A 26,369-nucleotide genomic window follows, 5' to 3' on the forward strand; every position below is an offset into this window, starting at 1 on the left:
ATGTTTGCCAAGAGGTCACTATTCAACATACTTGTTACTGTAGTTGGTATACAGATGGGTATAGTTTTTACCATGGCTCTAAAACTATACATTTGGATAATTATGATCATTAGAGATTGATGATGAGTTGTTGGGTGTTAGTGGATGATTATCAATAATCAGTGGTATTCAATTGGTTTTGATGGACAACAGTGTTATTGGATGCCATTGATAGTTGCACCATGGTTTATGCTTAGTTTATGCTTTACTATGGTTGTTTGGTCAGAATAGTTTTGGTGTAGAGTTAATGGATGCATCCCATGTGATTTTGAAAGTAGTTATGATTCATTTTTTGGCCAAGACCTTGATCTAAAAGCTCATCTAAGAAGCCAAGAACTATAGAAGGGAAGATAACTTCCAACACAACAACACAACTTCCGTCTCCCAAACCAAGCACGTTGAGAAACAAGAGGGAGTGGGTCTCTCAACTCGCCCCGCAAAGTTCCAACATGAGAGAAGAGACATCAAGCTACAATGGAGTCCAAAGACCTTATGAGATCACTCAAGCTAAATACAACCTTATTTTGATGCATAGAGCTCAACAAAAGATTGAAGGTAAGCATGAGTTTCCCCCTTAAGCTTCAATGCACCAATCTACTAACTATGCAAGAAGAATGGATTCTCCACTAAGCACTTACCATCTCCATGTGGAAATTGGCACAAAGTACACACCTCTTTCTTCATATCTCTTCACTACTCCTATGTTGGGTTTGCCTATTTTTCTTCTCAATCTATTAAAATTGATTCCTCTTTTGAGTATGGCATGGGAGATGCTCTTGAAGAATGACATCTCCAAAGTAACTTTTGGTTTATGAGTCCGAAGAAAGACACGCACTTTTATATAAACTCAACACAAGGTAAGCAAAAGATGAAAGAATCTCCAGTGAGTCTACCTTGTCAATCTTTTCCTTCCAAGTTTATTTATTGCTTCTCAAGGTCATTATGAACTAAGTGCTTCTTCATCTAAATTTAATATATTCACTATACCTTCTTCCACACCACAATTCTCATTCCCACCCATCCCACTCTCTTTTTTTGCTCATCTCCATCATTCACATCTCCAATTCAAGCACCACCTATGACATTACACACTACACCAGGGAATTCACACAACATTGATACATCCTTTAAGATCTCTTCTTGTCCATTTTTGGATAGTACAAATGCACATTTGGAGGAGCCTGGACCTTCACTACACACACTTTCGAAATATCCCCCACATGAGATACCCTCGAGGCATTCCTAAGTATAGATCAATTGGTATCACAATTTGCCTCCATGGCTTCACCTAGTGGACCTACTAGTCATTATATTGTGCCTCAATGTAACGTGCCCGCCTATCGATTGTCCAAGCATGTTTTAGTAGTCCATCGAGAAACAATTCTAGGCGCCGCCGCCCGGCACTCCCATGGAATGTTTCGGGGTCTGTCGCCTGGGGTTTCCCGAGTCCGCCTCGCAACGAAACGTCCACTGCCGAACCCACTAGGATCGACCTGAAATTTTGGTTCCTAGTAAACAAAGTCTCATGACAGCATCCTAGCATCGGATCTTGGACATCCTACTTTACGCAAAGATACCCCATCCGAAGCAAATCCATACCGCACTTGGTTCAAAGAGAATGGGAAACGAGAGGAATGTGCCGCTCAACCTCTCTATCCATAGGGCATAGTCCCATTCCGGTCCCCTAAAACGGCATGAATCGAGTTCTAACTTAACAATACCTAAAGTCATCGTCCGTAAAACCTTATGAGAAGCCGCCCAATTCTCTGGGACCACCTAGCCATAGGACGGACCTGTCAGGGATTCCGCCCACCCACTTCCCTTGATAACTTTAGTTTTCTAATTAGGTCCTACCACATTTATATGTGACATTTAAAATTAGCTTCATTAATTAAGCCTTTTAGGAAACAGGGTTTGTTCGCATAATTTATAGCACAAACATGAAAACAGAGCAAGCGGATCTTTTTACAAATAAGTTCCTTAATTTATTTTCAAGTTAATCTTTGTCTCCTGCCCATACAAGAGAATTATGTATCCCTTCTATCCAACAGAAATACCTGGTTCAAATCACATGGCACCAAAATTTCCATCCTTTATCTAGAATAGGATCTTCCAACATCCCAGACATTGGGCTCATGGGGATCTCCAACTCCATTCTGGACAAGCAAAGGGTGTCCAGAGCTCCACCTGACCCACAAGCGGTCTAGGAGTGCCATTTCCATGGTTAGCCTTTTCACCACTCGACCATCGGCCTATGAATCAAGCAACGCCCTCTCGGGATAATCCACGGTGCGATCTTGGAGAAGATTCACGCGTGCAAAATATCCTTCCTTATATAATCCAATTAAAAATCAAGCATAATCAAGGCAATCAGCCCTAATATCATCTTCTAGGAAAACATTCCTTTATTCCCCATGGCTACTTGTCATTACTGATCCTTGCCATGCTTTTACCATCAAACACAATCACTTGGAATATTTATCCAAATCATAATACAACAATCAATTGATTGTAAAAATCATTTAGCGTGTTGTTTAATCAATCCCACAAACTAATTGTATTTTTCTCAAACAATACAAGAATGGACGCGATAATAATTCCATCGCATATTTGCTCTCTCCCTTGGGGTCAAAGAGCAACTCTATGCAAAATTTACTTAATACTTGCATACACAATTCTTAATGTATTCTTTTTACAATTATGCTATTCATAACTCCTGATTGATTGCTCTATCAACGAATAAGCCATACGCAACTAGTGCAATTAACTTTCCTTGATACATGCACTTTGCAAACTCCATCTTCCGAGTGTGTGAGAAGAGGTTTATCCCTTCCCATGACCTATTCTCGTATGTCATAGCATGGGCCTAATGTATCTCATGCGAGAATCAAAGCAAGTATCTAACAATTTAGAAAATACATTACTTACGACCGGAGCCGGCAGTTGGATTGACAGTGATGCCTTCGCCCAAAGCTTCATTGCCTGTTGTAGGATTGCCATCCGCACGCGACATTCTTCGCTGGGAGGCCATCGTCCGAAAGTAGACTCCAGAGATTAAGAAGACAGAATAGATTCGAGATGGGAGAGGGTAAGAGAAGATGGCTAAGTCGAGGATCGAGATAGAGGGAATTGTGCAACCTCTCGGGGTAACTCTTCTCTCTCTCTCTCTCTCTCTCTCTCTCTCTCTCAAGCTCTCTCTCACAATCTCTCGGAGAGGTATCCTTATCCCTACCTCTCTCTCGTAGCCTCTCGAGGTCTCTTTATGCTTCCTTATGCCTCTTCATGCCCAATATTGATAATGAATTAGAGAGGAGGGGATAAGGCTGAGAACAAGAGTGGAGGGGCTCTTGGAAGACTCTGTGATCAGCTCAAATCATAAATCTGATGGTTGCATTGGCTCCAAAAGGGGGGTAAAATCCCAAAACACTTGATTAGAAAGCTCTCAGTTCACTCCTTCTTTTCTCTATTCAAAGTGATGTCTATAGACTGCGATCACAGCGCGCCGATTTTACTAGACACTTTTCTTTATTTTTTTCTTTTTATAAAATCTCCAAAACTAACTAAAACATCACTTGTCTTTTCTTTTAAATGACTTTCAATTCTATCTTTTTAGGATAATATCTAAAATATTCTAGTTTTTTTTTCCCCAAAAATCTAATATCTTTGGACCATCTAAACTATACACATTAATACTAGTGATTAATATGGCTCATAAGTCTCGTTCACATTGTAACTTCCGTAAAGGGTGGCTACAGTCCTTATCAATCCGAGAAAAATGTCGGATTACGACTCTCGGTTTATATATATATATATATATATATATATATATATATATATATATATATATATAATTAAATAAATATTATTAGGTATTAACATTAGTTAGTTTTTACCTTAGTTAGTCTTTAGTTAGTAATCTTACTGACTTATTAACTGACTAACTAGCTTTCGAACTAGCCAACTAACTTTTATTGCGTGGAAATATTACACTCAGCCGACATTTCGACAAGGCTTTCGTGTTCCAATGCCCCCATCGGCACATTATGAAAACATTCATGTTTCAATGCTCCCACTATCAGTAGTATAAGAACATCCACAACCTATTTCCGCCTACCCATCTCCTACTCCTTATCCCCCTCCTTTCCACCCACATTATCCTTCTTACCCATCTTATCCAACACCTCATGGTGCATCTTCCTCATCGGCCAAGGATGCTTTTTTGGACAATACTCGCTTCAATGGGTCTAATTATACAACTTGGTCAAATCTTATGAGACGTATGTGAGTTATCCCTTAATGAGGTGACTATAGAGGCCCACTCTTCACAACCTAGTATTTCATCTCCGGCTTAGATTGTGAATAGTGGAGCCACACAAACGAACGTGTCCAAATCAGAAACAACTCCTATCTATTCAACAACTTTGCCAGCTAGGTTGAGCAGTCTTGCATACAAAGACCACACACCGATTTAGCGATTCCTCATGATGAGGCATAGCCTAGAGGTCTCTACTACAAGACCCAGTTTCTTTCTGAGCCAATAGCTAAGGGCTCTAAGTTCCATTGCTTCCAAGCTTTAGCCACCACACAAGAGCTTACTAACAATGAGCGTCTTGTTGGAAAATGACAGCCAACTATGTAGGACAGAAAAGAGAGACAATGAGAGTGTGCTGAAGCAAAAGAGTCAAGTGTACTTGCTGAACTGAAAGAATGAGAATGAAAGATACAAGATAGGTCTAAAATAGAGCGTCTCGCCGGCGGCATTTGAAGCGAATAGCTGCCTTGCCAGCGATTTGAGTAAATTATCCCTGGAGATAATGGAAGGGAAGAGGTTTAACTAGAGTTAATTGAATCTAACTCTAACTCTAAGAGTGGTGACACAACTTATAACTTTAGTTGTGTTTACACTAAGAATTGAAAAAGAACTAAAGACTAAAAAATTGGGCATTGCCTATAGAATTGTCAAATTCTAACACCCCCTTGTAGTGCCAATGTGGTAAAGTAGAAGAATGATCAATCACCAAAGGGTAGCAAGTTCAAAGACTTGCAAAAAGCCTCAGACTTCTCACAAGGTATTGCCTTGGTGAAAATGTCTACAACATTTTTCTATGTAGGAACATACATCAAGCTGCTCTCTCTTGCATAGCTTCTCTCTCTGACATAATGATAATGCACCTCAATATGTTTCGTATGAGCATGAAACACAAGATTTTGTGCCACTTCAATAGCACTCTGACTATCAAAAAGAGTAGGTGTAGGACCCTCCAATGGTACATTTAGATCAATCAACAATCTATACAACCATACGCATTCCACTATTGCTGTGAAGGCAACCTCCAATGGTACATGTAGATCAATCAACAATCTATACAACCATACACATTCCACTATTGCTGTGAAGGCTACCCTATACTCAGCTTCACAAAACGAGGTAGCCACTATAGGCAGTTTCTTGCTTAGCCATGAAATGCATGAATGGCCCAAAAAGAAATAGTATCCACTAGTAGACTGCCCAATCTAAATCACAATAAGCCCAACATGAATCACTCTAAGCCTGTAATTGCAAGTCTCCTTCCTAGGAAATAATAATGCATGTGACTGAGTACCTTGCAAGTATCTGAAGATCCACTTAACAGCTTGCCAATGTATACTCCATGGACTATACACGGACCTACTCACCTAAGATACTACATATTGAATGTCAAGGCGTGTGTTGCAAAGATAAATAAGACCTGCCTATAAATTGCAACGTTAGACATCTCTTCACCATCATGCATAGACAACTTTAAGCCTGACTCAATAGGAGTGCACATAGGTTTGCAATCTTGCATGTTAAATCTATGTGACAATTTATCCACATATTGTGACTGTGACATGATGATACCATGCTGATTTTGGGTGAACTGAATCCCCAAATAATAGTGTAGACAGCCCATATCTAATATAGAAAATGCATGTTTCAATTCATCCTTGAAATCTATAATTTTTGCTTCTGAAGGTCTAGTAAGCAACATGTCATCTACATAAGGAATGATAATCCACAAGTCCCCCCCTTCATTCTTAATGTATAGAGTAGAAGCAATGGGACTATTTTTGAACCCTTTGCTCGCTAAATATGCATCAATTTTAAAGTACCGTGCACAAGGAGCCTATTTGAGACCATAAAGAGCTTTGTTTAGCTTGCATACCATGTGCTCTTTCCCCTTAACTGCAAACCATGGAAGTTGTGACACATAAACATCCTCGTGCAAATCCCCATTCAAGAATATTGTCTTAATGTCCAACTAATGTACCTTCCAACCATAATTTGCAGCCATAAAAATTATACATCTCACAATACTCATATGGAATGTAGGAGCATAAGTCTCTTCATGATCTATGCCCTTCTTCTATGCATAACCTTTTACTACCAACCGTGCTTTGTACCTGTCAATGGTACCATTAGCCTTGCATTTGAGTTTAAAAACTCATTTTGTGTCAATGGCCTTCTTGCAAAGTGGTATATCCACAAGATCCCATCTAGAGTTAGTGGAAATAGAGTCTAACTCATCCTACATGGCATGTATCCAATGTACATCTTGATGAGCTTTATCCAAGGAAATAGGCTCGTCATCATCCAATAGTGAGCTCATAAATACATGCTCATCACAATCATCTACTTCCGTAAAATCAGCCAAATGGGCTCCCCCTACATTATGTGTTGCATGTCTAGCAGCCCTTCTAGTGCATTGAGCTAAAGGAGCATCCATTTTACTCTCCTAGAGAGTTTACAACAGTCATCTTGGGACTGTTTTTGCTGCATACAGCAGCCCTTTCATGTTGTACTGCATCTTCCACTACATATGGCAAACCATCATCAATACCCTATTGTTCACACACATATGGTGCAGCAAACAACTTCTTGTATTATGTTTGTCCGGCCATTTACAACAGGCATGGACTCCAAAGAAAGTGACAAGAGACCCTCAAAGACATCACCAATGCCATGGGTGGCTGGCATTTGAAACTGGTCATGTGAAAATGCAACATTTTCAGCAAATGTGGCATCCCTATTGACAAACACTTTCTTTGTGCATGGGTCATATAGGCGATAACCCTTGCTTTCCGAACTATAGCCAATAAATATGCATTTTACAGCCTTGTCATCAAGCTTCCCACGAAGCTCTTTTAAAACATGTGCATAAGCTATGCAACCAAACACCAGAAAGTAGTCAACCTTGGGTTTCTTGCCATGCCAACGTCAAGCGGGGTGATCATCTTCAGTGCCTTACTGGGTGCACGATTCAACACATGATTTGCATACCAATGACCTTCTAATCAAAATTTATGAGGCAACCCCTTGCTTTTGAGCATATAATGAATCATCACCATAAGAGTGTAATTCTTCCTTTCAACAACACCATTCTACTGAGAAGTCATTCTAATAGTGGCTTCATATATAATGCCATGATCAAGCAAATATGTCTCAAAAGCATAAGACATGTACCTTTCCCCCTCTATCCATGCGAAGTGTCTCCACTTTCAAGTCAGTTTCAGCCTCAAGCTTTGCAACAAGATGTTTAAAATGCATAAACACATCAGATTTTGCTTTCAGCCCATACACCCATGTATACCGAGAGTAGTCATCAATAAATGTAACAAAGTAAAGATGACCTCCAACTGCACATGTCCTCATGGGACCACAAACATCGGAGTGAATAAGCTGCAATTTTCGGACAGCATGCACCACACCATCCTTTTTGAAGCAAAATCTATGCATCTTGCCCAAAATACATCCCTCACATGCATGAGGAGGTGGAGTCCCCACTGGAGGCAATGCATCTACCATATGACACCTCTAAAGGGTCATCAAACTCCTAAAACTCATATATCCATAGAAGGCATGCCATAGCTCCACATTTTGTATAGTGGGCAATAAAGTAGTGATTGCCAAAGCATCATGAGACTCTACATCATAGGTATCCAACAAAAACAAACCCTTATACACGGTCCCAAACAGGCTAAGTGCATAATCCATCTCCCTGTCTCTGACAATGCATTTGTCATCCTCAAAGATGACCTGGGAACCATGCTTATTAAAAGCAAAGATACACAACAAGTTCTTTGTAATGCCAAGCACAAACAAGACATCTAGAAATATAAAGTCAAAACCATCTGCAATAGTAATAGTACTAGTGACTGTCCCAATGCCACAAACATCATAGCTGCTGCCGTTAGCACATGTAACACACTTCCCAACAGGGACTGAATGCAGAAAGGGAAACAAACACTTCTAAAAAGTGATGTGCTTTGAAGCTCCACTGTCAAAATAACATGTTTGCTGCGTTTCAATAGCATTAAATGCTGAACCAGCCATTGAAGAATCATAACTACGAGTCAAAAATGCATAGTCCTCCTCCACAAAGTTGGCTGAAGCATCACCATCAGTAGATTTGCTAGCGGACGTCTCCTAAACAGCTAAACCGAAGCCCTTTTTCTTCTCTTTGGCTAATCTCTTACGGCATTCATCAATAGAGTGACCTAGCATCTTACAATAATGGCATTTTTCTTTCTTTTTAGACTTTTCTATGTCTTGGACAGCCTTATTTTATGGCTGTCCAACATCACCCTTTAGTTGATTTTTTACATTTTGCTTGATTTTTTCTTTCCCTTTGAACTTGGAAAGCATAGCCACATCTCCTGAACACAATGCAACATTCTTTTGATTTTGTTTCTTTTGCAATAAGAGGCCTTCCAACTCCACAAATATTAGGGGCTACAATCCCCCCCCCCCCCCCCTCAAAGACAACATCAAAGAGGTATGGAAACCAAGATAGGACTCTAGAAGAGAGTTCGCTATGATGTTTAGCAATTCAGCATCCTGAATGATTTCGTCCACATTGAGTAGCTCCTCACGCAAATCCTGTATGTGAGTAAGGTGATCTATCATGATATCACCCTCATCTATATTCACATTGGCCAAGCTAAAAGCTTATGGGACTTTAGACAAGTGCGCATTGTGCAAGGATTTCAACAAAAGCAAGGTATTGACTATGAAGAGACCTTTACTCATACTATGTGGTTGACATCATTCTGTCTTTTAGTCACGCTAGATGCTCACCACAATTGACCGACCTACCAAATGGACATCAAGAGTGCCTTTTTGAATAATTATCTAGAGAAAGAAGTTCATGTAGAGCAATCACCCAAATTTCCTTTATAGACCAAAAAGACAAGGTCTTTCATTTACAAAAAGCTCTTTCTAGGCTGGAGTAAATACCACAATCTTAGTTCCAAAAGACAGATGAGTTTCTTAGGACTCATGAATACCATTCTATTTCTTATGATTCGAACTTATATGTCTATATCACTTCAAAGGGGATCAACTAGATCCTCCTATACATAGATGATTTACTTCTCACTAGTTTAAATTTTCCTACCACAGCATAAATTAAGGCCCAGCTTAGAAGTACCTTTGAGATGAAAAATCTTGGTCAATTGTCTTATCTTGGGGAGATGGAGATTGTTCAATTTGAGAGTTGCATTTTTGTGTCACTCATGCCACTCAACCCCATTATCCACTTACCTAAGGATACTCTCAATCAACCCTTCGATGAGTATACCTATAGGCCTATACTAGAGAAGCTTATTTAGTTGATTCACACTAGGCTAGATTTAGCGTGCTCAATTAGCTTGCTTAGTCAGTATTTCATTTAACCTAGAATGTCCCATTGGACTACTTATTTACGTGTTTTAAGATACCTTCAATATACCTAGTCTTATGGATTGACTTTTGGTCATGATTTATGCTTGCCAAGTTACACTAATTCTAGCTCGGCAAGAGATATTGACACCCGACGTCCCCATAGCAGATGGCTATCTCTTTACCTTGGACACAACTCCCATCTCTTAGTCAAGTCGTAAGCCAAAGAGACGATATGAGTATAGGTCTCCTTACAATAGCACCACCAAGGCCATCTATCTAAGAAGCTTGCAAGCGGCACTTCTGTTTCTTTGTATTGCTCCGACTATTATCTACTACAACAACCAAACTGCGATTGCATTAGGTAGTAAGCCCATCATCATCACCCCACAGACAACACACATTGGAGTACGTTTCCACTTTACCAAAGAGCAGTTGAGCTAGGCACTATTCACCTAGAATTTGTGCCATCATGTGACAATTTTGCAAATATATTGACCAAGACAATCAATCGGAAAGTTCTGCAGTACCTACTACCCAAGATTGGCTTGGTTACACCCTCCCCTACTTCTTCAAATTGACAGGGAGAGAGTGACTCCCTTCAGCTTTCCCTTCCACTTCAAGAGGGGTAGCTTTTCTTCTCTTGATGGTGATAGGATATTGGTCACACATTGATTCAGAGATTATGTCTTTATATTGTACTTTGCATCATCATCTACATCATCAAGATAACCACGATTGTAAAAAGGCATTTGAGCAAGTAAACAATGCCTCCTCGAGTTCATTGTCTAAGTGGTACTATTACATAGCATTTTGCATGAGCATGACAAGTTACATTGCATTTTATATAACTCCAATGTATCGGCATTCTGTTCTTGTAAATATGCATCTGTACACATTTATCCTTTTTTAATCTTTTGAGTGGTCGACTCTAGATGTACCATATTCATGGCATCTCCCATGGCAATCTCCCTCGCTCATCCCACTATTCCTTGTCATTGACACCTAATAGTGGTAGGGATAGCTTATTTGTTTTGTGAAGGTCTTGGGGCTACAATCCCTTATCATTCTCCCTTTGGGAAATGGATACTCAATAGAATGAAAGCTAATTGTCACTGGAAAGTTGATGTGTACCCTTTGTTCGAACTTCAATACCATGGCTTCTTTAGGGTGAGATGCCTTGGGGTAAAAGAACAAAAATGGGCTTGTGCTTGTTTGCAATCCCTCTCGGTACCAGTTTTGGGCTTGAGAAGGGGTGTTCAGCTAAAATTGCATTAGCTTATTTAAAACAACCCCAAAACATGTTTAATTAATGAATTTTACCAAACTTTATTAAAAGAAACATGATCCTTGAGAGTTCTTGTGTCCCACATGCAAAACCCTAATTTGGGAGGCCCCAAACTTTCTGTAAATAGATAAGCTTCCCTCCATTCAGCCCAATCTCGTTTTTGCAGTTTGCAAGTGCTAAAGCTTCACTGTCCACAACCCATTCATAGAGAATATCTCAGCCCAAGCTATCCATGATCATCATCTACCATCTGGCACCTATTTTGCAACCTTCTCTCCTAGTCTGTTGTCCACATTTGCAGTCTACCAGCTCCCAACAGGTCATGTTTGCTGCTAGCGGCCCATCTATTGCTGCATGCACTACCTAGAGAAGTCATCTACTGCTAGTGATAAGTTTTCTAGCTGCATTTTAACTCAGCCACTACCGTCTTCATCAAATCACTTGTCACCCTGCTTCAAACTCTCCCCAAATTCTGTGTTTGCAGCTTGTGCACTCCACCAAGGTGCCACATCATCATTTAGATCTGCATTTGCAGTTCTCTCTCCTCGCTACCCATCGGACACACTGATCAGGCTCTACTTTGTTGCATTTTCTCCTGCCAAACACCTTCAAAGGTTGCCTTGTTGTGTTTCGAGATTTGACAAAGTACGACACTCTCTAGCTCATACTCACTACAACAATCCTCAAGATACGAGAGTTCAAAGGTCAACATTAATTTATTGCATAGTGTGTTTGCTACATTGAGCATTGTATTTAGATTCATTCATATTCTATGTGTTCATTGTCTCTGAGTTACCCTATCCCTAACTGTGTTATATTATTAGATTGTATTTGAGTTTCTATGTTAGGGCATTTCATTACAATGTGTTAGATCTAACCATCCCATTTATTTTCCCTTGGAACACACATACTTAACGGGATCAAAACAAACAAATGAACGAGAGAGATAGAGAGAGAGAGAGAGGAGAGAAATTGGAACACGCCCATAGCTATGTTGATAGAGTATCATCCCATGATAGAGGGGTTGCAGGTTTAAGTCCTACGAAGTGGCGGAAAAAGGAAAAAAAAAAGAGAGAGAGAAGTTAAAGGCTTCTACTAACCAAGTGTATCATCTCATGATTAAGGATCATCATTGGCTGGTCACCAAAGCCAATTCCTAAGAGTTGGTGGAAAATGACCATGATGAAAGGTCGGCTGAATAAGAAGTTAGCTCCTTGGCATATAGCAATCTCTTCTACTTCTTTACTGTGACTTTTATATCTTTCCTGCGATCTAACTTTTGGACTCCTATGATTTGATATAATATAACTACTCATCATGAGAGAGAGAGAGAGAGAGAGGTTCAAAGTGATTCCATTGCCTGTGTACATCCTTCTAGGCCACTAAGCAACCACCAACAAGCACTTTTCTTCTGATGTCTTGGCCTCTCTGGGGTGGGCATGGTGGTGACCAGCTCTCATCAGCTCCTAGCAACATTTTGCAGCCCCCCAAACTTGTGTTTGCTGATCAGCCACAGTTTCCAGCCTCATCTCCCCACCATCATCTACTGTTTGAATGCCTCTCCCTGCTTACGTTTCCTGCATCCAGCCCTTTTGACAACTGCATTAGCAGCATTCTGCAGCACCCGCCAGCCTCTCCAAGGGCAGCATAATGCTGTGTTTTCAGTTTCCAGCTCTCCAAATCTATGTTTGCAGCTGCTGATCACATCCAGAGGCTGCTTCCTGAGTTTCAGGATCCATACAAAGTACGACACACTCCCCAACTCACAGTCTCTACCCCGGCCTTTAGGAACACGGGAGTTTGAGGTTCTGTATCCACTTTGCACAGTGTGTTTACTGCATTGAGCACTGTATCTATATATTCTTCATTCATTAGCACTGAGCGTCTTCATCTCAGCCATCCATTTGGAGTTCCTACACGGGACTCCTACAGCGAATTTCTCTTCTATTCATTCATTTTAAGGACAACGTTCTTATTATTGGGCAAAACAGTTGGACTACAAATTCAGCGGGATGCACAGATAGTCCTGACCACCAAACTCAGTGGGATGCACACAGACCTTGAAAAGATGTATCCATGGACTCTTTAGACTTTAAGATGCAAAAAAACTTTGGAAGTCTTTGTCCACACCATCCAGCTTTATGTCTAAGCCAGAACAGCCCAATGGTTCAAAAGCATGGTCATATGCAGGTGCCTTACAATGGTCTACAAGAACAGAGCTTCTAGCACTAGATCTCAAAAGTCAAACCGCCTAAAATTGACCCAAGAACAGAAAACTAAGGAGGGCATATTGGGAGGTTTCAATATTAAGAAGAGAGGTGATATTTTACCAAAAAGACCATCATTTCTACTATGGCCAATGAGGTGAGGTATGAGAAACCATCATAAAGCAGACAATAGAGCAGTGCACACATGCAGACATGTGCACATATGCATTACCTTGTCAAATTATCCCCAGCTCCGGTATGCTAAGTTAATAGGTCAGTAAATATATAGTCTAAGGCAAAAGAAACTGGACAGACTTTACTACCAGATGAATAAAATATTCAAGAGATATCCCCATAATAATTAGTTGTTATCACCGAAACGTCACTTACATCCACTTTCACACTACTATCATCCAGCTGAGACCATTCAATATCATCTAAGACTATCCAGCTTCGAACATGCTAAGATGAGTGTTTGACTCTTGCAGCAGCCAAGACACCACACTAGATATTTGTGTGCACCTGATGAGCACAATAGCATACACATGTATGTTGCTCTTGTGGGAGCTTTAAACCACCTTTCTAAACCAGGAGAATAATTGGCAGACATAGAAAGTTATATTAATGTCTTCAAAAGCTGGGAAGACTTGTGTGACCAAAATACAGATGCTGATAAAAAAAGTGACTGGACTTTGAGTCAAGTTGTAATGAACCTGAGCTGCACCATCTGAACTTGCACCACCTTCTTTAAAACGGAACCAGGGAGCACGCTCATCAATGTATGCATTGCCAGCAGTCGCTACAGAAAGCACTGCTTCACAAGCTGATGAGAACTGCAGAGAGGAAAATGCATCTTTTGCAGTTTTCACCTGTTACACAGAAACATTTGTGTTAGTCTGTTTTATGGGAAACACAATTATATCTTGGGATCTGTTCATCAACAAAATCCTGTACAGAGATTATGTTGTAAAAGCAGTTACAACAAGGAAATTACTTTTCTCTCTTTAAATCATCATCCTAGATGAGCAACTTGATCATGATTAGTAGAGAGAAAGTATGCAAGTCTGTATACTGTGTAAATAACAACTCCACACAAAAGACAGAGAAAAGATTGAAGTTATTGAAATTGTGCTGATGTATAAAAGACTAGCCTAGCACAATGTATCAAGCAAGCAATGGGAAACTAACTGCTTCAGCTGCAGCTATCCTGACAGGGTTGTCACTGGGAACAATAATTGAATCCATCCCGATGCAAGAATTGCAATTTTTCTTCAGCAAGCCAAGTGTCCGATTGAGAAGGTTTCCTGAAACACGGGACAGAGATGTTAATCAACTGCAGATTAAAAAATCAATGTTACTCTTGTATGACTCATCAGACAGAACCTATGAATTGTCCTGGTTACAGGATACATTATCATTTCAGTGCGGATGCTTCACCTCTGGGGAGATATTCATTGTACATTTTTATTAGCAAGCACTCAACAATGATTTCATGTAGATCTCAAGCATGTTTACCACTACATACAATCTTGTTCGCCAACATGGCAAGGTCAACTAACATGGTTGATCATCATTTAGCACTTCACACTTTGATGTCTAGTGACCATTATCATTGTAGATAGTTTGTCTCATAGGTCGTTTTTCACCTTAGCAGACATATCTTTCTCTTCTTCTTTTCTGTGAAGAACTGTAAATTAATGTTTGGCAAAATTTATGTCAGCCTTCAAGCCAACCAAGCAGAATGGCAACTCATATGAAGCCAAAAGCTATCAGAACAAAATATTGTATAAACACAAACTCTCTAAAAAGCTATCAAGTACCAATTCACAAGAACAAAGGAAGGGGATCATCAAGAGGGCACAACAAGGGTGAGTGAATAGTATCCATGCATAGAGCAGCCACCTCTCCAATTATGAGGCCAGCTGAAATCATAGAAGAAATCTGCCATAGAAGATAAGCAATGGATTACTAAGAAAGCTAGCAAAGTTTGGTCAATTTGTGATAGTGGAGCTAAGTGGCACAATCACTTGCTTCACTTATGGGAGTCAAAGCTTCCATATCAAGGGAAAGTTTTTCTCTCGAGGCTTCTCATTGGAGGTCTTCCCACAAGCAATGTGCTGTGGGCTGGAAAGATATCCCTTGGCAAACGTATATTTTGTACTACTTGTGATGAGACCCTAGTTCATCTTTTCATTTCTTGCCCACTTGACAGACAGGCTTGGCACTTCATTTCTAGAGTGTGAACCTCGATGACAAGTCAAAGAATGCCCATCCATTCTTGGGACTTAGGCAATATGCCTTTTACGGCCAGGTTTTCCTTGCCTCTTTCACTTCACGCAATGGACTGGTCTTTGGAAAATCTAGCAAACCAAAAATGTCATTAATATGTAACCAACCTTCCTTCCGTGGAAGGGTGGTAAATCCCTAATTACAACTCAATTACAGCAACAAACAATAAATACAAATCTGAAAATACAAATTTACCTACTGATCTTGGACAATGCACATCTGATTGACCCCAAAATTGGCGCCCTTTTACGTATTTCTTTAGCTTTATTGAAGAAAAAGTTGATTTACAAAGGGATTCTCCTGATTCCCTTCATAATCCAAACTCCCCTTACTGTCCAAAAGTGACCAACAAGTCTTCAATCTGATTTGCCCCTTGATCCGGAAACTTAATTGGCCTTCACCCACTTCATGGACGATGGAAATGCCCCAAATTCAATGGCTGGCAAGTCCTCCATCTAATTTAGCTGAAAATCACCTTCAACCCTGAAAAATCCAAGTCTTGGAGCTTTCAATTTCTGGCATGCTTACCGAGGCTGCTGCTAAACCCTAATTTCTACTATAAATTAGGGTTTACAACAAAGAAATTTGCAATTTCTCAGCCTCCAAGGGTTTAAATGATGAGATCTTTGGAGCAAGGCTATGAAAAGGTTGGGAGATGAGAGAGAAAATTCAAAGTTTTGTCCCAAAGAATGACTAAAAATCAGTCAAATGCAGCTATTGCCCTACCACTGTAGATGCAAAGAACTGAAGAAAATCAATCATTGACTATTATTGCCCGATCTCAACAGCCTGTAGATGCTGTCACCTGCTCTTGATTGGTCTTCTCTTGCCCTTAGCTGCCTCAAAAGGTCCTCCAATGGTTGCATATCAAACCAGCACCCTCTCCTCCCTCTCTCTTGCAGGCTGAATACATTAAAAATGTCTCTCTAGCCTTTAAAGACGTTTTTCAATCTTGCATGGGCATTTTTGGCAAGTAGCAATCTTTCCAAATGGTTTTTTTTAACATTATCCATAATTAAATATAAATTCTCAGTCTTTAAATACTGAAAATTAATCTAATAATTATTTCCATGCCCAAACAAATAATCTGACTCACCAACAATTAAATTGACTAAGCATCTTCCATTCCGGAGTGTCTGTGCACCATCTTTGACCATCAGATTGGCATTAGATACCATTAAACGCTACTTCTCTAGTGTCACCAACTGACATTTATTGCCAAATGAATGACCTAGGCCAACAACTCGCACCAAATACCACCAAGTACTTATGCGACATAACTTATAGCAACTTTTGCCTTTGATATCCCGTTATTTTCTCAGGTCCCGAGCTCGTAAATTTACTCTAATCCCAGTTGCATCTCACATATGCAATATTTACTTAATCATGTGATTAAAAGTTAATCCACATGTTAAATGAGATTTCAAAAATACATGTCCTCATGACATTACTCTCTCTCTCTCTCTCTCTCTCTCTCTCTCTCTCTCTCTCCATAAAGAATAATTATATTAAATTGTATAAAAGTATCAAGACTACAAGGGTCATTGACACTACGCAGCACTGAGTTTCTGTATGCAACACTGGGGCTTCCTATACCACATCTTCTCAAGCACATCCATGCCATGGAGAGATGAGGCATCTAATGCACTCTCATTATACACTACACGGCATGAGACTCGTTGTGGCTATATACAGCCAAATTTCATACACATGCATAAGAGTTTACACTTTCATTGAGCACATATCTTTTGGCACGACACATTGGGAAAGTCTAACACTGATTCGAAATTCAAGGGAGACAAAGTAAGAGGTTAGAAAAGTCGAGGGTCATGAAGGGCTACAACTTTAAGCTAGAGTTTTTTTGGAGAATCCACAACTTTCTTCTAGAGGATTTGTTAGTAGGGGTGGAGCGAAGTTAGATCTGTTCCATTGAGAGGTGGGGTTCCAAGAGTAAAAATTTTTTGTGTGATATTCAAGGAGTTGATGCGCATGAGCACGTCATACAACATCAAGAGCATCCGCATTATTTTATAGGTGCACAAGGGTCACGTCCAATCAGCCTAGGCTGAGGTGATGGATCTCTTATCCATTCAAAGAGTAATGCAAGGATCATGGGTTGAGTGCAAGTCCTTAATTCTATCATGAGAGGCAAGATTTATAAGAGAGTTTCTTTTTTTTACTTTATGTTAGGTGATACCTATGTAGATATGGCCCTACGTAATTTTGTGTTTAGATATCTAGAGTACTATTTTTACTTTTGTGTGCTTTATTGGGCCTACTATACATGTGTGTTGAGCATAGAAAATATATACATGGATATTCGTTTTGTTGGAAGTACGGGGTTTTTGTTTTGGTGTGATTGTGTTGGATGTTGGAGTGAGTGCACGATAGAGTGAGGTTTGTGTTCATGGGTGTGGAGAAAAGCAATGCATAATGGTAAGTCTTCTATATATGTGTGCATGTGTGTTTGTGCTTGGTTGTGCAAGAGTGCTTGTCCATATTTGGTGTGTGAACAGAACCTAAAACACCCTATCCAAAAGGCCTAGAAGGAAAGAAGCCTGCCAACACATGGAGGAGGTAAGGTAGATTGTGAGAACCAAAGCTGTTCTCAGGGCGGCATTCTGAACGGGATCGTGATTAAAAAGGGGGGGTCAATTCAAGATTCTCCTGGATCATTGGCAGGAGAATGCCTCTCAACTGAGTACTAGAACAGCTCTTGAGTCTGGGCTTGGATGAACTTGAAAAAAGGGTAGTTTGCACTTTGGTAGACCAACATCGTCCATCCCACCAATGAGCTTGACTAGCTAGCACCTGTCAACTTCCATTGCATCGGGATCTTCCCTATTGGAAGAACGGTCTACAAGTGTGCAGATGGAGGGGGAAGCAGTTTGTGTAGGGAGAGGAGATATGTTGAAGCCCAGGAAGGGTTAGAGGATCTACCAGATTGCTTGAATGTTGTGTCATCAGCAGGGAGATCTGCGAAAAGAGGAGAGGCTTGAGAAACATGGAGACTGTAAAAGCACCCCAGCAACAAGCTCATATGGAGATCATTGACGAGCTGCTGTGAAAGGAAGGTGGCAGAGGCATTTTCAGGCTGCTGGTGTAATTCCGGATTTACAGGCTTGTAGTAGCAATGGACAACTCATGATCAGTAGCATTCAGCCTGAGGCAGCAGATGACCTTGACTTCAGTAGAACAACTATAAAGCAGCAATAGATGCCCTGTGGGAATATTTAAGCAATCAAGAGGCTTGTAAAATCGTTTACAACTATCCATGTTTGGGTATTTGCCAGAAGATTAATCAGGGAAGTGCTACAAGAAGCTGCAAGAAAGCGTGAAATTATGAGCTACCAGGAGATGTAAGCTGGATCAAGTATCTTGTGATTATTGCAATTCTATTGCTTAACCTTCAAGCAACTAACAGCTCTCAGGCAAGATGAACAATAGCATATTAAATACACTTCTTGGAGTCAATTGTACCTCATGGTTTCAGGTGTTTTGGCATTATGTATTCCTTTCACACAAGATTAAGTGGAGGTGTTCTTTGTCTTGCGCTAGTGTTCTAGGACATTGTGTAAAATATGTTCTCTCTTGCTTAACCTTCATGCAACTAACAGCTCTCAGGCAAGATGGTCAATAAAACATTAAATACCCTTCTTGGAGTCATTGTACCTCAAAATTTCAGGTGTTTTGGCATTGTGTATTCCTTTCACATTTGCAAGGCTATTTTCTTCAAAGTCTAAGTTTTGGCAAAGATAGTTGGGACGTAACTTCTGGATATACCCCTTCCCCTCTCCCTCTTGGAATTTGGTGGAAAGAGTAACCTCGTCCTTGATGTGGTGAGAGAAGAATCCTTGTTGATTGTGTTGTAGAACGACTGCAAATCCTCTACATTGTACTAGAGAGTTGTCGAGAAGCTTGAGTGCATACATGAATGTGTTTGTGATAGAAGTATGGTTGAGGTAATGTGATGATTTGGTTTAAAACATTCATAGTTGTTTGTGAAGGTGTGATTGATGTTTTGCACTGCAAGGCAATGTTAGAAAGGCTTATGCATTGTTGACTTTGAAAGAAATGTGTTAGGTTGTAAGAGGTTCTTTTATGGTTGCCACATTTGCAAACTCAGTGCTGCTCCAAGAGAGAGAGAGAGAGAGAGAGAGAGAAAGTATGGTTTTTAACATGAGTTTATAGTTGTTCAAAGAAGATTGATGCTTAAGAGCTTTTGATACTTAGTGTGTCGTAGAATTCAAGCCGTTGGGCTCATAATTGTTCCCTACTTTGTCTTTTTATAAAGAAGGGTTGAATGTGGTCATTCTTTGGTGTCTTGAGGGCTGCTATGTTGTGATATTACGCTGGATGCATGTCAGCGTCCTTGTAAATTGATATAAGTTTCCCCAAAGATGGCATGTGAGGCACCTAAAGAAACTTAGTGAGGGGTTCATAACATACAAGAATTGCATCATGGTGCTTGGATACTGTGTTGCTTCATAAGGGATATCACGCTCGAGTTGTCTTATTAATTTACCAAGGTTGTCACGTACGAAACGTACGGTATGATAAAATACCGTACTAATTGGTACCTTATGATTTTATAAGGTACGGTACAATATTAGTACGAAAAAGAAAAAACAAAAAAAAAAATAATTATTTTGGATTATAGATAATAGGACACATGTTGAGAGCTAAAATAGCAATGTCACTTCAGTGATAGGATGAATACATGAGGATAACAAGGAAAAACCTCACGCACAATATGCATAATGCGCTACTAAAAGACAGATGGGAGTGTATATGTAATACATCAAAGAACAAAGCAAAGTTTAGGGTGGATGGACAAACACGCTCTTCATTCTTTTGTGTGTGTGAGTGTATGGGGGACAAGAGAGAGAGGCTTGGCAGTCAGTTTGGAAAGGGGGGGGGGGGGGGGGGGATTGCATACTCATCTTGGAAGTTGGGAGAGAGAGAGTGTGTGTGTGTGAGAGAGAGATTTGGAATTATGATAATAAACATAAGGCTTAGGAGTTGGAAGATATTGTATGGTCTAGTCTTCAGAGGCCAAAAATAGCCTGTTTTTTGGTACGAAATGGTACGGTACGAACCGTACAGAACGAACTAGTCCGTACGTAGTACGAATGCAACTATATAATTTACTTAGATGCTTAGATGCCATTAATGGGATCTCATTGGTGCATCACCCAAGAAAGAGAAATAAAGAGATTTCCTTGGCTAGAGAGGTTGGATACCATTTACTTGAGGTAAGTTCAAGAGTTCATGACTGAGGCTTCATGTTGCCGTTGTGATAAGACTTGTCATCCTATTGAGAGATCTTAGAGTGAAGAAGGATTACCTATTGACGTTCTACCATGGGCTAGGCCTTAGAGGCAATGTGAGACTAAAAGAGAACATTGCCATTGAGGAGACCATTGTTGTTATCCTTGGGGTCTTTCAGGTTTGCTAGAAGAAAACCTCGGAGTGGTTGTGTCAAAGTTTGATCTTGTCTAGTTTAGCACTAAGTCGCTTACCCCTACCAACCCTCCTTAGTATCTCAACCATGCAAGTCAGAGAGGGTCTCCTCTATCAGCCGAGCACGAGTCAATGTATACAACTTTGTGCATTAGTATTACTAAAGGAAATGCATGAACCAATACATAAAGAGGCAGAAATGCATTCTGTACATATATAAAGATTCAAGCAAAACAAAGGGAGAGAGTCTGCTGTTAAGTTTTGACTGTTGAATAGAAGACGGCTCCTCAAAATCCATGCACTATTAACAGATGAAGAAAATTGACCAGATTTTCAGTGTTGAGGAAATTGCTGTGACAGATATGTATAGCATGAATGGAGACTAAAACAGCATCAACGGCAGAAGGATCTCTGGAGAGGAGCACCACTTGACAAAGAATGTTAAGAGGAGCTTAACAAAACGTGGTGTGTGAAAAGTGATGACAAAATAACTGTTTTATAGGCAGAAATCAGCCCAAGCTGGCCAAAAATAGTCTTCGATTTCCAGAAGTGGCAGTCAACTGCCACATGCCATGGTCATGTGACACATGTCACCTCCAAAATAACAAGTTGAGTTTGCAAGAAGAAAACCTTTTAGGGAGATTAATTCTATTAGCTGTAGCTCACGTTAGACGTATCTCTTTACTCTTCATGAAAAATGGCTACCTTTGTGAAGAGAACTCGGTTCTATAAGCAGGCTAGATTTCAGTCCAGTTTTTCCCACATGGAAAACTGAAGCTTATTACTAGTTTTTGTCAGAGATTTCACAAATGGAATTGTGCCTTCTTGGGGGAAGAAAGAACAAGAACTTTAGGTCCACTGAAATCAAATTAACTTGCTTAACAGCATAATCACCACTGATGGGGTAGGATCTACGAATCAAAAAAAATGAAAGGCATTTGATATTAGGCAGACTGCAGTGTCTCTGGTACAAAGCAATGTCTAATTCTCCATTCAGCGATATATTTACATAAGTACAAGGAACCAAAAAGCATCCACTAGAACTACTTTCAACCTGTTAACATAAAGGTGGCCTTGAGATTGTCTGGTTACAGATCTACCACTTGGCAGGTGGCATAACACGTGAGTCCTGACCGCCAATTTCAGTGCCCTTAAATCTCTTAAAGTGAAGCAAACATGCATTCTACAACAAAGTCAAGCATTCATAGCCTCCATAGCAGATCACATATTCTTACCAATTGTATTGGCAAGATGAGCATTCACAATGCTGACAAACCGTTCCTCTGAATAGTCCCCATCCTTTCCAAACTCTATTTCTTTTAAGAAGTAATAGCGCACTGCATCACTACCGACTGTTGCCACAAGTTCCTTTGGTTCAATTGTATTCCCCAATGATTTACCCATTTTCAACCCATCCTGCACTAGTAATAAGAAGAACATGTCATGAAATCAACCCAAATTAACAGTGAAAACGATGAAAAGACTATCAATTTATTAAGTATCAACCCCAACAAACAAACAATCTTTTCCAAGTAGAAGCATTGGCATTTATAGCATGATCAGAGTACACAGGGCTGTCATACTCCTGAAACAAGTGATTCATAACCTAATACATAACACGTTTGCAGCATCTCACACAATGTAACAGGTGCACAATGCATAGCTGATGAACGAAAGTGTAGATTGGAAATGTTTGAACATGGGACAAGGCCAACAGGCCAACAGAGAGTTGGGCCATAACACCATGGCTTATTTATGTTATTGGCAGCCAAGAACAAAGGGCCGTTAACCAAGACAAGGCCACGAGCAAGATGGCATGATGGTGTAAGGTGCATATGACAAGGCTGTCAGAGTCAGGTGGCCAAAATAATGAGAGGAAACAAAGTCAATGCAGCTAACATGCAACAGGCACATACATAGGAGGCACAAAGGAAAGCTCCCACATGGTATGCCTTCTAGTTGGCAAATAAGTCAGCCTAGCTGACTATCTGGTTGGGCATTTTAATCAAGGCTCTCATTAATGGCATTTGTGTGGCAAGCAAGGTAGACAACACCATAGGTGCATGAAGAGAGAGCTATACTCAGCAAGAGGCTGAGCATAGGGATCTGCCTGTACAGAAAACTGTACACAAAGCTTGGTATGTTTGTGTGTAATGCTCGAAACGCCCAATCCTTAGCAGTTTTTAACTTACAACTCAGATCTGCCCTTCATATCAAAGCAAATCCGAAGGACGAGGACCAACAAAGAGGCTTTTGGAGGACTACAAAATTTTCTATACAAGGACAGAAGGCATCCTATGGAGGCATGGTGATGTAGATCAGTTAGACCCACATGAGCTGACATTTCTTGGCAAGAAACTGCATTCATTCTAGTTCAGTATAATTCATATCAGGCGAAATTTGGTCCTTCCAGTCTCCAAAAAGATGTCCTTTCTGCCAATGATGGTGTTTTCAGTTCAAGGGCACCCAGTGTGATGTTGGCACAGAATTCAGTGACATGTTCTAACACGTTAGGGATCTTACATCAGCACCCAGCGGAGACACTGCCACAGTCTTGAAGCTGCAAGAGAAAATGGAGCAAGGGACAGTGAGAGGACCCATGGTAAGATCTAGCACAAAAAAGGACCTCCAAACTCCACCAAGGCAGTGCGATACTCCTCAAGGCCCTTCTGCAGGAAGCCTCCAGGTTTGGCTGCTAAGGACAAGCTTGGCATGACTCTCCTAGTTTGGATCGATGGTGCCCAAATCACCCCCCACTGAGATGTGCTAATTCATGGTCTATAATGCCATGCCACCCTGGTCTAGCAAGTCCCTTGAACCATCAAATCCAGGCCAAAGGAAATTGCAAACCAGCTAGCACAGTTGTGCTGTTCAGGAAGCCAAGGGGTGTCAATAGAATGCTTAAAACCTACCCCAGCTGTACAGCAAGCACCATTACTTTTCAAAACACAAGACACATCGTTCACATCCACACTCAATAATCATAGATACTGTGGGAAAACCTTTAGAAGATCAGCATACCATAGATAGCAAAGTTTTAATCGACCACTTGCCTTTGTTAAAAAACCGTGCCCATAAACCATTCTTGGCAATGGTAAGCCTGCTGACATGAGCATGCCTGGCCAATAAACAGCATGAAACCTGAGAATATCCTGTAAGGCATTGTACTCGTAAGCCTTGAAATTTGTACAAATATCACATGATCAAAAGTATGACCGCTAAGAAAGACTATACCTTTCCGATTATGTGAACAGAGGCGGGCCAACCAGCAGTGATGGCATTTGTCAGAGTGGGTTCCAACTCCTCAGGCAATAATGCAGAGATGTAACTAGATGCCAAAAACAATTATATGAGTTTAAGGACTGAATAGATAAAATTATATGAATGTACAAACTGGATATATAAAATATGCCTCCAAACATTACCTTGGATATATTAAGGGAAAAAACAACTAAGGATAACAACAATACTCTCGTCAGACACAGGTTATCTTGATAATCGCAGAAAAATACATTATCTTCTGTATTAAAGGACAGGAGAAAGCACATGTTGAAAACGAGAGGAATAAGGGGAAACTGTTCAACAAAGAGAATATGAGGATAACAGAATGGACAGTGGCACCTCAGACTGGTTTTGCCATTAAAGTTCAAATTTATGTGACTGCCTCTAGCATGATCTCATTACAACTACATCCGTACTTAGCTAGCAAACGCAGTCAAAAGTGCTGAAGAAAATAATGACATAAAGACATGCCCAATGGTCACTCTATTAGAGTTTGTCATAAGAGTATGGCTGCCCAATAAAAATCCACAAGAGTTAATCCCTACACCATTAGCAACCCTCAAGGACCTTCCTTGGTCCATGAACTTATCAGGAAAGTGTGCAAACCTTGGAACCTGACTATTCTAGTATGTCACAACACACATATGCTAGCAAACAGATGGACATGGGTGGCCATCATACATGAGAATCAAAGAGTACAGTCAATTATTGAATACATGCTGCTTTCACTCACATCAAGCTAGTAGAGTTGATGCCACCATTTACCACCTTTTTCATTTTTTAACTTTGATCAAGTCATCAGAGGTATCCCCCGCCTGTTGCATACATACCGAATGTTCCGACAAAGATTGCAAATGCTGCAATTCAGCTCAAAAAGTAGATGCATGCTGAATACCATATTGTTGGGACAAAGCACGTGCATTATCCCTAAAAAATGGACCATGCATCAGTGCCCGCAGATAGAACCTGCATGCTAAACAAAGCAATTAGTTGCTGCATTCGCCCCATAAACTGATCATGCAACGAAAAAGACTGATCAAAACACAAGGGCAAGCGAGCAAGTAAAGCCTTAAAGGCATGAACCGGCCAATGAGTCATTTCCAAAACCAAGGAATAACGATCAGAAAAAACATGATGCCTCTCCACCCACATGTCAATCATTGTTCAAAGAAAGGACTCACTTTGGCAAATGTACGTCCTATCCAATCTCACCCAAGTATCCAAATACTGAAGAGATCGTATGTAAATCTAGACTGAGAAGGATGCAACCAAGACCACATGTCTTGTTTAGATGACAAGGTTGCTAGAGCATCCCATGCCTAATGCTTAGGACCATACATAAACAAGTGAGGTAAAGTCGCCTGATCCACAAACATGCAAACATCAAAATCACCCATAATAAAGCCTTGACGGGCCGTGGAAAGGCACTACAAATCTTTTGAAACCTAGCGATGTTCCCCAACAGTATTAGGATCATACACTCCCACCAACCACAAAACCTCCTCCTTATACATAATCTCCACAATCAAAAATCTTCCCCGAACCTCTTATAACAAACCAAGGATGGCTGCAACAAAGGTCTAACAGCCAACATAGCTCTAGATTTATAACGAGCCCGATCACTACAAAACATTGTATAATCGTTACTGCCTATCACCCAATGGAATCCCTTTAGCCTTCCATAAAGCAAGTCTCCTAATGAACAAAAAGAAAGGGGGCCAGCGCACTACTAAATCATTGCTTTCCCTTCAGCATCCATAGCTATGGCAACCTGAAATCTCTCCATTTCAATATAGATCACATCCACTAGATCCATTCTTTGCAAACTAATAATCGATGCATGGGGAGGAAAGTCTTATTTGTCAAGTATAAAACACATCCTGAGACGGTAACAACCTCCCACAAGTAGCCGATCTCAAAGCAGAATCTGAATCACCTTGATCAACTATCCCAACTATAGGCACGCATGACAATTGAGGTTTAGAGTAAAATCCCTTACCCCTACATTGAAAAGTCTAAGTGATAGCATTAGAAGCTAAATGTGCAAGAATCGAATGAGATTCCTATCGAGCATGGCATCTAATGACAATGACCCAAGAATCATCCTTCAATGCCTATTTGT

The 26,369-nt window shown here is 40.4% G+C and overlaps 1 protein-coding gene across 1 annotated transcript in view; it reads right to left on the minus strand.

The window, feature by feature from the left end:
- OVA1 (methionyl-tRNA synthetase / methionine-tRNA ligase / MetRS (cpMetRS)) overlaps positions 1 to 26,369 on the minus strand; it is a 114,709-nt gene that overhangs the window by 33,598 nt on the left and 54,742 nt on the right. Inside the window, exons 6-10 of the mRNA XM_087660848.1 lie at positions 24,200 to 24,293; positions 24,019 to 24,117; positions 22,201 to 22,381; positions 14,402 to 14,517; positions 13,927 to 14,082 (exon numbers count right to left, since the gene is read on the minus strand). Coding sequence (XP_087516974.1) covers positions 13,927 to 14,082; positions 14,402 to 14,517; positions 22,201 to 22,381; positions 24,019 to 24,117; positions 24,200 to 24,293 — 646 coding nt within the window. The remainder of the gene's footprint in view (positions 1 to 13,926; positions 14,083 to 14,401; positions 14,518 to 22,200; positions 22,382 to 24,018; positions 24,118 to 24,199; positions 24,294 to 26,369) is intronic.

Source organism: Lygodium microphyllum, chromosome 20 (genome assembly GCF_053477565.2).
Source record: "Lygodium microphyllum isolate KBCC chromosome 20, Lygodium_microphyllum_v1.1.10, whole genome shotgun sequence".
Lineage (NCBI taxonomy): Eukaryota > Viridiplantae > Streptophyta > Polypodiopsida > Schizaeales > Lygodiaceae > Lygodium > Lygodium microphyllum.